We start from the raw sequence: 14,900 nt of genomic DNA on the forward strand, positions 1-14,900 counted from the left end.
TGCTGGGCTACTGATTATCCCTCTGTCTGGACACAGGATCAATAGAATCAGTTTGAAAGCTAAAATGAATGGTTATATACCAGACATGGAAAACTTGGATGCACTCCATGCCATGATGTTCAGAATTTAGGTCTCATGGCATCTCAAGGTGTCAACATTGCTGCCAGTGGGCTGAATGAGGAAATACAGCTTTATGTTGTAGCAATTCAAGAGCTACCAACTTTTATTGCTTCGCAAAAAAATTTATCTGCTCAGAATCTCCAAAGCACACAAAGAAGTAATATATATTACTTCTATGTATGTATTTTTGTCATAGTACCCCCAAGAATTTAAAACTACTTTCACCCCTGTATATATCAGTGACGTGCAGTCAGGGGAGGCAGGTGAGGCAGAGCCTCACCTCTCATCATGGAAAAATAATATATAATAATAAAATCATTTATAAAGATATTTTCACCCTGTGGTTTGTACTATAAAGTACCTATTTTTCCTTTAATTTCACCAAATCTGATGTTATTTTTCTTCAAAATCGCAGAATTTTCACATTTTCCCATTCAAATGCTTGGAAGCGAAGCCGGTGAGGCAGCAGTGAGCTGTGCCTCACCTGGGATTGCGCAACTTGTCGCTAACTGCACCGGTTGCCATTCTATGAGAGCATGCTCCTTCTGTCTGTACGTCGCCAATAAAATGGTTAAAAACATTTAATATATGAACAGATTTTCCATAATTTAGCTTATGTATTTAATGTACTGTGTTTTTATTGTCACCAACTGTGTGTGTATCGTGTTTCGTGTGCTGAGGAGCGATCAGAAACGGCAGAGAACAGATTTGAGGTGAGGCAGGCAGTTCTCGTGCCTCATCGCTGGGGGCGCTCATGAACCCAGATATTGTGACTCCACAACTGCAGAGTAAGAGACGGTAACAGTGATCTAGCCATACAGTAGCTGTGCTGATACAGAGAGCGAGAAAGACGTGGTTTTGAGTTGTACTTTAACGGTTTCTCCTTTTGTTGTTAAGCACAGCACGAAATTAATAATATCTACATGTCTAAGTTTGATTGTGATAACGGAATTATTCTGTGGCGGCGGCGCGGCTTAGCATCACATGTTAAAGAATCTTTTTGCCCTCCAGCATTGTACACATGCGCAAAATTTCCTTATGTAAACAATAAAATGCAGGGGTCTAGATTTGTAAATCTGATTATAATTAAGTCGGTGCCTCACCAGCCACGTCACTGATATATATATGTATATATCATATATATATATATATATATATATATATATATATATATATATATTTCCCATGTAATATGGATGACACAAAGAGCACCGGTCTTCAAAAACACAGCACTCTGTGCTCCAGCTGCAATTTCTATTGACATACATACGTATCAGAAATTTACTGACATTCAGTAATTAGACGGACCAATATGTATTGTCAATATGAAGTTTGTTTCGTGAGGCGTTATCTGTTTATTAAAACGTGTCTTTAAGTGAAATAAGTGAATGCTAATATTATTAGCCCCTAATATAAAGGTGTGTTCTTTAAGGTTGAAATTCTGTTGTTTTTATGTTTGAGGCTCATATTTTGATGTAACAAAGGAATCAGTTCCTGAGTGTTAAACTACAGTATTTAAGACAAAGAAATGATGGCAGAGTGGCAGGATTAGCTTTTGTATGGATAGCTGTTAACAAGACTAATGTGAACTTAGCTTTCACAGGGTTTGAACCTTACTTGGTTATATCTTGAACAAACTCTGTTACTATGAGATCAAAGCCAGGTTGGATAATTCTACACTGATTTTAAATTCTTTAAAACAGTTCTGGGTTTGTAAAATCTTAATTTGTTGTGAGACATAAAAGGGGTTTCTTAATTATCATGTTTCTAAAAATATTATCATTATTATCAACTCATCTCATTTTTGTGAATGCAGGATGGTCTGTAGTCTCCTCATTAGTGGGATGTAATGTTACAATGCTAGTAAATATGACCAGACTCTGCCCTAAATACATACCTGATGCATCATTTGTATGTGGGCAAGTGCAGAGGAAGCAGAACTTATTTATTTATTACTTCACAGTTTTAAGCATTACCTAGTTTCATTGCTAAGGGACCTGTGAATGATAAGATCTGAATACTAAAGTCCAGAAGGTTCACAACAATATGGACTATAGTGCAGTGCATTCTGGGTAAGTAGAACAAAAACATAAATGAGTGCTAACATTAGCTGGAGAAATGGCTCGTTGTTGTTGGCCAAAAACAAAAGAGGGATTCTACAACCTCTAAAATCTGAGCTTTTTATGTTGTTTTCTTAAGTGGTTCTTGGTACAACGCCCCCATAGGAGAGGAGGGGAACAGGTTTTCCAAAGGGTTTGGTTGGTTTGAGTCAGCAGACAGAGAACCACAGCAGCTGGAAATAGAACAAAAGTTGCACTTTTGGTCCCTAATCAAACATCCGAAGCATAGACTTCAGTTTTATTCGATTACAGCAAGATCAGATTCATCAATTGGTTTCCCTTACTGACAAAAAGTGTAATCTAGACTTTTCGGTCATTAAGTAATAAAAGCTCTTTTATTTAAACTTCTAATATGAATAAGAGAAATAAACCTGATTAGTGACTTTCATTGAGTTAATTATGATTAATCCTCTTTTGAGTTGAAAGAATGGCTCATTTCTCTGATCTGAGCAGCTTTTTGGTGGCAATCAATTGTCTTATTTCAGGCAGAAGCAAAAACATTGTAAAAAAAAAATAGATGGCAGAAACTGAAAAGATGGAAAAATAATCAGTCGGATCCGAGTTTTTGTTTGATTTGCCTGGTTACTTAATAAACTGCTTTATATTTGATCATCATGTAATCTATTTTATGAGTCAGATGAAAAGTGAAGTCTATTACCTTTGTTTTCATGTCTGTCTTGGTTTTTGCTCTCCGTCGGATCGATACAGCCATATCCCCACAGACGTCCTGCCTGAACATGTGACCGTTCAGATGGTGTATTTATCATACTTGTCATGCTTTCATCTTGGAGAAAAAAAGGGGGAGAAAAATTACCCAACTCTTGAATAGCCTGTGCGTTTGCACAGGCTGGAACGGAATCGGTCTCCACCGCAGACAGTTGTGCACGTCGCTCTTTGTTCTGCACCTCATTGCCCCTCAGGTCATGTTCTCAGTGCGCCTCCATCACTCACAGTTTGATATTTTTGTCAATAAATCAGCGCAAAGCACAGCGTGTCAGACATGCTCTTTGGGTTTAAGCTCGGCCCAAGTGAATACATATTTATTCTTGTGAGCTGCTATGAAATTGTTTGATTCCTGAGTCGGATGTTTGTCACATTTCTGTTTGATCATGTGAATTAACTGTGCCTTATTTATGCATAATGTTTTACATGTTTTCTGACTTAGAACTAAAATGACCATTTTTAGTTCAAAATGTTCTGATTCTTTTCTGTAGTTGTGATTCCTCATGTCATACAAGTCAGTTGCAGTGACAGAAAAAAATTTGCCCCTTGACAAATTTCTTCTTTTTTGTGATACTTAAATTCTCCAGATCTGAGAGAAATGACCTGAGAAAATTCAAAAAGCAGTTTTCAAATGATGAGTTCACTGACCAGGGGAAGAAGCCCATCAAAAACCAAGCTGACCCTATTAGAAGTCATAATTTCTCCCATTGGTAACTCTGGAAATGATTGTAAATAACCATTAGTTTTGGAGTAATTTCCCCCTCCACACCCTGACCTGAACTCACTTAACTAGAATGTGTCTGGCAGCATGAAATAGGCTGAAAGCTCTAAAAAAACATATCATATTTCAATCTAAAGAAATTCAAAAACAGATGAAAAACAAAGTTTGTGTCATCTGCATATCTGGAAAGACTTTCAAAGCCATTTCTAAGGTTTTGAGGAATCCAGGACTAAGATAACTGAAGCAAAATGACAGATTTCTGCAATATAATACAAAATAACTGGGTTCAAAATTCAAGGGAATTATGGAATAAAATAATTTTAGAACCATTAGTTTGCCTGATAAAAAGTTAAACTATAATGAAAAATCCAAATCTATTATAACCTCTAGAGTCTATATGTTTTGACCTTAATGAAGAGAATGAATAATTGTGTATTTTTCATGTCTTCCTGCTGTCTTCAGACAGATGATCCTGGAGGACGGCGCACTGCGCATCGCCAACATCTCCAAGGCGGACGAGGGCAGCTACACCTGTGTGGCCAGAAACCATTTTGGAGCATCCAGCAGCACAGGGGCTCTAGTAGTGAAAGGTATTTCCATGCTCTTTGCTCTTGTTCCTCTTTTTCTTTAAGCTGTGAGTTTAAATTATGTTAGTGGGGAGAGGAAGCACCTCAAGCATGACTCTGATAATGAAATATAAAGGCGCTTTATGTTACCGCCCGCTTGTGACAGACGTATAAGTCATCCATGGGTTTGTCAGCTCTGAGTTATTGCTCATGTAGCGGAGTGGGACAAACCTCCGCTGCTGCTGTGATCGAAGAATATTTTTACTCATTCAAAAAGAGCTCCTGTCGCATTGTTAGAGTTTTTTTTTTTTTAGAAAGAATGATTATAAAGTGGGAATATCCTCGTTTTTTTTCTAGTTCACGTTGTAATAGCTGTGTGCTTAATTATTCATGCCGAATTATAGGAGGCATTTGCTTCCTAAGTGAAGTTATTTAAGGTCACTTAATTACACTGATGGACCACAATCTGTCTCTCTATTCGGGCCAAATTAAGCTTTATTACCTTGTTCACTCGGCCAGATTTTATAGGGATACGTTTCACTAGCACATGCACAGTAACAAATGATCTTTCTCTATCTGCTGCTCTGCCACAGAGCCCACCAGGATTGTGGTCCCGCCTCTAAGCTCAGACGCCAGCGTGGGACAGAGCCTGGTCCTGCCCTGCCAGGTGTCCAGCGACTCGTCCCTCAGTCCCGTCTTCAAGTGGTTCTTCAACGGCAAGGCCATTGACTTCAGCCGGCAGGAGCACTTTGAGATGATCGGTGGGGTACGTTCACCATCCTGAGAAACGTGTTGCGTTTAGAAATTCATCTTCACAACTTTCTGGTGTTTGTTTCAAACTGAGCTCATGTTCACATTTTCATACGGATCACTTATAATACTGAGATCTGAGGGTTAGCATCGAGCGATACTGACCCGACAGTAAAACAGAGATGAACTGACTAAAACTAGGGCCCCGTTTAGACGACAACAATTTCGGGTGAAAATGGAAGAGTTTCATTGTGTTTACACTGTACATTTACACAAAAATGGCGAATGTTTTCTCCGACAACGGCACAGTTTGAGAACGGGTTCCAGAGTGCAATGTTTCTAAAACATACCAGTGTCTGTTGTCTTGTAAACAAAATAAACTGATCTTTTCTTCCAGAAAATCCCCGGCTCATGTGTAGTATGACGCATTTCATAACGGCTCTCTGCAATCCACAGAAGAAGAAACTACAGAAAATGCCAGATACCAGAGTACTATTTGTGCTTCTGACTCTTATAAATCTAACTACAGCTCTCCAACATGGTGCTCATTTTGTACCTCTTTACTTAAATCATTGAAGACGGATCTCATACAGCTCCAATCCATTAATTAGCAGATGTATGCGACGAAGAAACATGTCGAGGAGGCGCTACTGGACGCGACCTGGGAGAACAAGCCAGTGGTGGGATAACTTTGTAAACAATGTAGTCGATGATGAGGGAAAACTTTTGTTTGTCCAAGCCTAGCACCAACTAGTGGCGTGGCAGGGGCATTACACCTTTTCGATTTATGCCGTGTCTGCGTAAACAAAGATTGTAATTAGAACGTCTTCATGTAAACGTGTTAATAGAAATGAAACAAAAATAAAATTTTGTTGGTTCGTTGTGGATCGTTGTGGTGCAAACAATCCACCTCACCTATTGTTAGGTGAGAATTCAAATTCTCACCTAACAATAGGATCAATATCAATATCAATGGATTAGATCAGGGGTGTCAAACTCCAGTCCTCGAGGGCCGGTGTCCTGCAACTTTTAGATGTGCCTCTGCTGCACCACACCTGAATAGAATAATTAGGTCATTAGCAAGGCTCTGGAGAACTTACCTACACAAGAAGGAGGCATTTAAGCCATTTGATTCAGGTGTTTTGTACCTGTGGCACATCTTAAAACTGCAGGACAGCGGCCCTTCAGGACTGGAGTTTGACATCCCTGGATTAGATGGACATCTGACAGAATATTCTGTATCAAGTATATAGAATATTCACTGAACTCTGATCCAGAACCACATAGCATTCTGGGAGATGTAGGCAGAGGAAAGACTTTAGCTGCTCAATAAGCCTGTCACAATAAACAATAAATCAATTAATAGCATAATTAATTGAAATGAGCTCAATAATTTTATTTACATGATTTCTTGGTTTTCTCTTTTTCTACCAAAAACTGAATGATAAAAGTCTTAAATCTGGTTCTTTGGTCTCAACTTTTTTGAAGTATGATTTTCTTTAAAGGCACTCCATAATTAATGCCATTTGTTGTTTTGTTTATTTATTTGGGGTATTTAAAATATCTTCCAGTTCCAGTGTTAAATGTTCATTATAATTTAAAGTTTATTGATCTCTGAGAATGTGTTCTTCCATTATTATGCCATTGCCATTATAGTTTCTTGAAGTTGGTCTCAAAACAACAGCAAAAATGTTATTGTTTCTCACAATAACTTCTGGGACAATTTATCATCCAGTAAGTTTTGTTGTAGTGACGGGCCAAACTAAGCAAGGGTGGTAGCATCAACTCACTCACTGATTGGTTACCTAGCAATAACCAGTTGTGTAACTTGTGCAGCAGTTACAAGATGATGTGATGTTGTTTTTACATCACACTTGGATTATCAGGCAGTAAACTGGATAAATCTATCCAGATCCCCAAAAAGGGAACAAAATGTGTTTTGCTTTTCATAATTAGAGCATGACCTAATGAAACATAAAATGTAAAAAAGAGCTTAAGAAATCAAAATTGGACTTATTATGGTCTATGGACAGAAGTGTCCAGTAGATCTAAAGACAAAGAAGAGCTGCATAGATCAGCTTGTCAGCTGTGCTCCCTGCTGAAGTGTAAAGCCAAGATCAGACTTGCTGGAGTTTGGAATATTACACAACAGAGATATAACACTGCTTCTTACGTTCCCCATGTTCCTGTTCAGCACTCCACTCTCCCACATTGTTGTTTTGCTTATGGATCTCACATTGCCCATTACATTGAGAGAGAGACATGTATTCAAATTCTCACCTCCACACTTCTTACTTTAGTCCTTACATTTATGACATACGCTTTCACCCGTCTGGGAGTTTTAGTGTTATTTTGGGAATTACTCAGACTTGGTGAAGCACTGCAAGTAAAACCTGCATGTAGTGGAAAAGCATCCACACCACTCTGATAGGAAGTGTTTGGAGGACTAAATCAGACATTTTCTGTCATCAATACTGAATATATGTGTGTGTATATAAATAAATAGTTATATATTTACTTTAAAGAGACTTTACTAGAAGTTGTTTTGGGCTTATTTAAAATGCAATGGTCTCACAGACAGTAAAGACGGGGGAATAAAGAAAAAAAGGGAGGAGAGAAGAGAGACAAGGGTGGGAGAATAATATAAGAACAGAGGAGAAGAAGAAGCATAGAGGAAATACAGGAAAACACTAGCTGTGTTTCCATCAACCATAGAACTGTGCAAATAGAGATCACAGCAATATATTTGCTCAATGGAAACATGCCAATTTTGAAAAAAAAAAAATCATTAAAAAGTTTTTGCACTGGGATGAGGTGGTCTTTCAGCCGTATTGAAATTGATGTATTGATTTTTAAAACTGCCAAACTTCTTTTGCATCACACGAGTCACATGATCAACAGCCAGATGTTACTACTGGCGAAATCTGCAAAGAAGACAATGAGAAGTAGCAGGAGGATGATGGTTTATTTTGTTGCAGTACTCAACATCACAGTTCATAAAAAGCTGTCATCCCAACGTCTTGAATCCATAACTCTTCTGTAAAATCGATGTCTACAATTTTCCGTAGATCTTACATAGCTGCTTCCAAGTAGGCGGGGCTTGTTGCTCCAAAATGCAGACGTCTCCTCTGATTGGCTGAGAGATGATGAGCACTACTAACATGACTGAGATATAATTATTTTACATGTAACTCTTTACATTCCTCGCTGCCATAATTTTTAATGACTTATCGCGCAAACAAGCACATTCATGGATTGTAATTTCATTTATTTATTGGAAAAATGGCAATTCCATAATTGTGTGTTTAGTTTTGTTTTTACATTAGCAGAGCATAGACAAGGATTTGTGTGTATTTGTAGAGGAAACGCAGCTAATGCCTCATTTTTCTTTTCCAGTTCCTCTCGTTTTTTCTGGTTTTAAATTTTAAGTCTTTAATGTCATACATTCATAATGAGCTTGAGTGTTTCATATTTTACAATGTTGGTAAAAAGTTGAGTCAGGAAAATTTTTTTTACTTGAGACATATTTACTTATTTGTAGGAACCTGCAAAAACCATCATTTAACGTATCAAAATAATTACATTTATTCTCATTATGAGTATAAAAATGAGTGAGTGGCACTGGTTGCAATCTGAAATAAAGTCAGTAAGAATAAAATAAAAATCAGTTTAACCTGTATTGTCTGAGGACAGCGCTGCTTTTGAAGAGGAATGTGGATAAACAGACTTAAAGCTTTCAGCTGAAGCTACACAGATAGAGCTGCTGCTTTGTGGTGTTCTCTTGTAACACAGCAGTTTCCTCTGTTAGAAATTACTTTTTTTCTACTTCAGACAATAGATGTCATCCTTCCTGTTGTCATTGTAAAAACCCTTACCCTAATGTGTTAATTAATTTTATTTTGTAACCAGGCTGCTGTGTATTGCAGACTTCTGCCCAGGTCCCTCTTGAAAATGAGATCTAGATCTCAACGGAGTTTACCTGGTTAAATAAAGGAAATACAAAAAAAGGTCAACTCAGTTTGTACTTGCTACCCTATCAGAATCAACATAACTGTCTCATTGACGTACCACTTCACACCACAGACAAACGCACAAACCCCTCGCTCATGTGCAACACTGATATTTACACCGGTGAGCAGCTGCAGTCCACAACACAAAACAAGCCTACTGTTTTAATTGTACCAATTTCTGTCTCGACTCCACATGATCTCCAGGTAGATGGGATTTTACATCAGTGTGACTGGAAAATATCCTCAGCACGTCCCCCCCAAACCCCCCCCCAATTGTCATCATATGTCTTTTGAACAAACAGAAGGGAGGGAGAGTCTGCGTGTTTGTTTGTTAGCGTGCGTGCGTGTCCTGGACACATCTGCTCCTACTCAAGTAAAACACTCGGACTCGGAATAAAAATGACAAAGAAATGCTGGATGTTAGCTATGAACTTTAGCAGCATTGACTTGAAACAGTGTGCTCAGGAGTGTCTGCAGAACATTATTTAATCAGTCAGCAGGTGGGACTGGAATGACCCACAGTGTAGAAGAGTTCCTGCTATCAAACAAAACCAACCAAAACACTGAAAGATCAATGCCTCACCACTAGGTGGTGTTAGCGTTGACAATGGCAACAGTGAAATTCAGATGAAGAAAATCCAAAACATAGCTAAAGATATGCAGAGCTAAAGGTTCCTTCAGAACTACACCAGCTCATGTTTTTTATTCAATTAATTCATCATTTTTCCAAAGACAAAACTTTTGGTGGAAAAAATGGTTATGGTGGCTCAACTTAAAATTCCAAAACTGCATCAAAATAAGCCACAAAACTTATGGATTAGAAAAAAGCAGAGATTGTCTCATGCAGAGAATTCTCGCTTTATGCAAAAAAAAAAAAAAACGTTTTGAAAATATGACTTTTTTTTTGTTGAGAAAACGAGAATTCATTGTAATCCAGAAGTTCTGGTTTATTATGATGCAGGTTTAAGTTGAGCCACCATAGCTATTTTAAAAATGGAGGTGTTGCAATGGCTCAGCCAAAGTCCAGATTTCACTCTTCCTGCCAACTTTAATGAAATAAAATAAAATACTGCTATGAATCAAAGTGAGGCAAAATCGAAGAACTCTGGGAGCATACCAGCATAAATATTGGAAATAACATGAATGTCTCTTAAACCTGGTCAATCGAATTTTTTTCCTGGCACCAGTATTAAAACTGTGTTAACATAAATATGATCTTTCTCAATTTTTAGTTGAACAAAAAGCAAAAAAAAAAAAAAAAAAAAACCTGCTTGCAACTTCCAAAGGCTCCTGGATGTCAGTCAGAAAATAGAAACAGACGCTGTTGTCTTTTTCACACACCTTCAGGTCACAATAAAGCTTCCCAGATTTAAGAGACTTTACCTGATCAAAGATGCCCTGTTGTTGGTTTGAGCTTACCTTTTCTGTAGAACAGAAGGTGAATATTGTTTTTCTAATTATGGAACTTAACTGGTGCAGGGAGGAACGCGTGTGAACAGATTTCAGTGTTTTATTCTGAGCCAGGCTTCCAGGTGCATACGTTTAATTCACCTGCTGCATGTCTCCATATCAAACCAATCTCATTTTCTATGTATTTTATTGAGACATTTTCTACTAGCCCAACATAGACTAGTGCATTATTCTAACATGAATGGAAATGATACATGGTGTTTTGTAATGAATAAAAATCCAAATGATGTGGTGTGTATTTGTATTTAGTCCCTATTAATTTAATACCACTCAATAAGATCCAGCATAACTGTAACTTACGGTCACATAATATAATTTTATAGCAAAATCAAGTAACTATTACCTTTAGTTGTTATGCTATATAAATCAAATCTGACTTAAAAGAAGTTTGACTTAATTTAATACCTTGAATTTGACATGTTTGTTTAAAAACGTATCAAAGGGCCCGGTACACCGGGCTGTCAGGTCCCTGTATGACCGGTGTCAGAGTCTGGTCCGCATTGCCGGCAGTAAGTCGGGCTCGTTTCCGGTGAGAGTGGGACTCCGCCAAGGCTGCCCTTTGTCACCGTTTCTGTTCATTACTTTTATGGACAGAATTTCTAGGCGCAGCCGGGGTGTTGAGGGGATCCGTTTTGGTGGCCTTAGGATCACATCTCTGCTTTTTGCGGATGATGTGGTCCTGTTGGCTTCATCGGAACGTGATCTGCAGCTCTCACTGGAGCGGTTCGCAGCCGAGTGTGAAGCGGCCGGGATGAGGCTCAGTGCCTCCAAATCCGAGGCCATGGTCTTGAGCCGGAAAAGGGTAGAGTGCCTTCTCCGGGTCAGGGGGGTCGTCCTGCCTCAAGTGGAGGAGTTTAAGTATCTGGGGATCTTGTTCACGAATGAGGGAAGAAGGGAGCGGGAGATCGACAGGCAGATTGGGGCAGCGTCTACTGTGAAGCGGGAGTCGTACCGGTCCGTCGTGGTGAAGAGAGAGCTGAGCCAAAAAGCGAAGCTCTCGATTTACCGGTCGATCTACGTTCCCACCCTTTCATCTATGGTCATGAGCATTGGGTCATGACCGAAAGAACGAGATCACGGGTACAAGCGGCCGAAATGGGTTTCCTCCGCAGGGTGACTGGGCTCTCCCTTAGAGATAGGGTGAGAAGCTCGGCCATCCGGGAGGGACTCAGAGTAGAGCCGCTGCTCCTCCACGTTGAGAGGAGCCAGTTGAGGTGGCTCAGGCATCTGGTAAGGATGCCTCCTGGACGCCTCCCTGGTGAGGTATTCCGGGCACGTCCCACTGGGAGGAGGCCTCGGGGAAGACCCAGGACACGCTGGAGGGACTATGTCTCTCGGCTGGCCAGGGAACGCCTTGGGATTCCCCCGGAGGAGCTGGAAGAAGTGGCTGGGGAGAGGGAAGTCTGGGCCTCCCTTGTGAAGCTGCTGCCCCCGCGACCCGACCCCGGATAAGCGGAAGAAAATGGATGCATGGATGGATGTTTAAAACTCCTGCTGTTTCTGAAACGCCACCTTCAGGAAGTCATCACAACATGACTCCTCTGGTAACACTTTAACAACGTTTCTACCTCCGTATTTCAATCATGGGAGAAGTGGAGGTGGCTGAGTAATATAAATACCTCTGTGTTCATCTAGACAACAGACTGGACTGGAGACGCAACAGTGAAGTGTCCATAAGAAGCGACAGAGCAGACTGGACTTCTTGAGGAACCCAAGATCCTTCAAGGTTTGCAGCAAGATGCTGCAGATCTTCTGTTGTTGAGAGCGTCATCTCTGCTGCTGTCATCTGCTGGGACAGCAGCATCAGAAGCAGGGACATAAAAAGGTCCAACATCCTGATAAAGACGACTGGATCTGTTCTGTGGAGACTCTGGAGATGACTATGCAAAGAAGGATTCCTCATAGGATCAAGAAAATTATGGACAACCCTGACCATCCTCTTCACGAGACTGTCTTGGGACATCTTCAGTCAGAGGCTTCTTCAGATTTAGTGCAGTACAGACCGCTGCAGGAGATCTTTACTGCCAACAGCCATCACTATCTTCAATAACTCTTTGAAGAATCTAATTTAATGAGTTACAACAACATTTAATTTCCCTTTGGGATTAATAACAAATTTTTGAAATTTAATTGAATTGCTCTGAGTAGTAGTTCATAATAAGCTCAGCAGACACACAGATTCACTAGGTGTTTGCTAATTGCTGCTGGCTAGTCTGAAGGAACTGAGTGGTGGAGGAGGGCTACTCTGTGAGGCAGCCAGGGGGTTGGAAGTGAACCAACCAGGTGTTCTGCATAGCTGAATGGATTCAAGGATTTCCCAAACATGCATGAAATAATCAAAGCAACACTCTAGATATGTTTTTGATGAGGGAATAATTTCATAATATGATGTCAGCTCAGACATGGAAGCTGGTCAGTGCAAACAAAGAGGGCTTTCTGCACTGATGTGGGTACATTTCCATGAAAAGTTCAATTTAACCAGGCTTTTTGAAGTTCTCCACCAGTATAAAGAGGAACTTTGTGAAAGACTTGGTCTGATTGAGCGCTTAGTTCCTTCTGTCTATGAAAACAACAGACACAGTAAGCTGCAAATAACACTAAGGTAGCAAAAAACTACCTTAGACTTAACTAAACTTTATGACATCCTGGCCTTTGTCTCGATAGTGGTAGCATCATGGCTTCTGCATATGTTAGCACTGTGTGCTAGCATTTAGCTTATTGAGTATATATTTGCATTATTGCATAAACAGTTTAGCATTGGGTTTGTCATTTTTGTCTTGGGAAACGCGTGACCCCTTATGATGGAAAACATCTTTGGATCTGGCGTTCCCTCACCCAGACGCGGGTCACCGGGGCCCCACTCTGGAACCAGGCCTGGAGGTGGGGCACGATGGCGAGCGCCTGGTGGCCGGGCTTTTACCCATGGAGCCCGGCTGGGCTCAGCCCGAAGAGGAGACGTGGGTCCCCCTTCCAATGGGCTCACCACTTGTCGGAGGGGCCAAATGGGTCGGGTGCATTGTGTTACGGGCGGCAGCCGAGGGAGGGGACCCTGGCGGTCTGATCCTCGGCTGCAGAAGCTGGCTCTTGGGACGTGGAACGTCACCTCTCTGGTGGGGAAGGAACCGGAGCTAGTGTGCGAGGCTGAGAGGTACCGGCTAGAAATATTCAGCCTCACCTCGACGCATGGCTCTGGTTCTGGAACCAGTCTCCTTGAGAGGGACTGGACATACTTCCACTCTGGAGTTGCCCACGGTGAGAGCGCTGGGCAGGAGTGGGCATACTTGTTCTCCCCCATCTTGGCACCTGTACGTTGGTACAGAGATCATATCTCTATTGCCAATCTACAAAAATGGCCAAACATGGCGGAGTGGAAGGCAGTGGGGAGAAACAGTCTATGACCTCGAATTGGGGGCGAGGTGTCTTTAAAGAGACGGCACCAAAACTAGCTGTACTTCAGAACGGGTATATAAGTGAGGCATGTGGAGCCACAACAAGAAATTCAGATCAAAACATTACAATTCCACTTTATGTAGACCACAACTGAATGGTTTAAATGGAAAAAGAGAGGATTCAAAAACGTGACATGTCCACTTTAAACAGAACTAACACCAGGGAACATGCATCTGTGAGCTTGTAATTGAACTGAAGTCAAATTCTAAAAATGCAGCAGCAGCTCCTGTCCTTTCTCAAACATTATTCCAAGCCTGAAGTTGATCTCACCATGTGAGTTTATAAAACGCAAACCACTCGACTTCCTGCTGAATAAAATGTCCTAATTTAAAGGCTGAGAGTGACTCTGTTGAACCCACCAGGTCCAATGAGATTCAACTACAACGCTCATATTTTCCACAGATGTTTGATGTGTTGAAGGGAAGGAAACTATAATGCTAGTCTTTGAGTGTTTGAAGAGCAAAAAAAATGCAAAGGAAAAAAACAATCTCGTCCTGCTACTCATTCATCTAAGCTGTCAGGGTGAATGTTAACACGGCAGCGGCTGACCCAAAGAAAACAAGCTGTTCAGAACAAATGTTTTCTTTAATGCTTTCATTTCCACATAAAACTGAATCGGTTTCTCTTTTTTTCCCGCCCAGTGGTCAACACGGTCACGTCTTTGAAGCTTTCTTCTGGAGTATTTACAGCACATGACTAAGGAAAGAACCTCTTGTGTTCCTGAGGATTTGCAAAAGTTATTTTCCTTCTTTGCCTTTTTACTATGCAAACCTCATTTCTTTTGTGCGTTTTTGTTCCCTTTTTTTGCTTCACGTTGAGGCTTTCATACTTTGTTTTTCTCGTCAGGGATTTGCAGGCGACCTAATGGTGAGGAACATTCAGCTAAGGCACTCTGGAAAGTACGTGTGTATGGTACACACTGACGTGGACACGGTGTCGGCAGCGGCAGATCTAATTGTTAGAGGTACGT

General features: G+C 40.6%; 1 protein-coding gene across 4 annotated transcripts in view; it reads left to right on the forward strand.

Annotated features, from left to right (window-relative positions):
* cntn6 (contactin 6) overlaps positions 1 to 14,900 on the forward strand; it is a 175,548-nt gene that overhangs the window by 124,151 nt on the left and 36,497 nt on the right. For all 4 annotated transcript variants that reach the window (XR_001776630.2, XM_081607452.1, XM_017304949.2 and 1 more), the window contains 3 exons: positions 4,147 to 4,274; positions 4,844 to 5,016; positions 14,777 to 14,894. Coding sequence is in view for 3 of the 4 variants with exons in the window: in XM_081607452.1 (XP_081463578.1) it covers positions 4,147 to 4,274; positions 4,844 to 5,016; positions 14,777 to 14,894 (419 nt within the window). In the remaining variant the exon portion in view is untranslated. The remainder of the gene's footprint in view (positions 1 to 4,146; positions 4,275 to 4,843; positions 5,017 to 14,776; positions 14,895 to 14,900) is intronic.

This window comes from Poecilia reticulata, chromosome 5 (genome assembly GCF_904066995.2).
Source record: "Poecilia reticulata chromosome 5, P_reticulata-male-v2, whole genome shotgun sequence".
Lineage (NCBI taxonomy): Eukaryota > Metazoa > Chordata > Actinopteri > Cyprinodontiformes > Poeciliidae > Poecilia > Poecilia reticulata.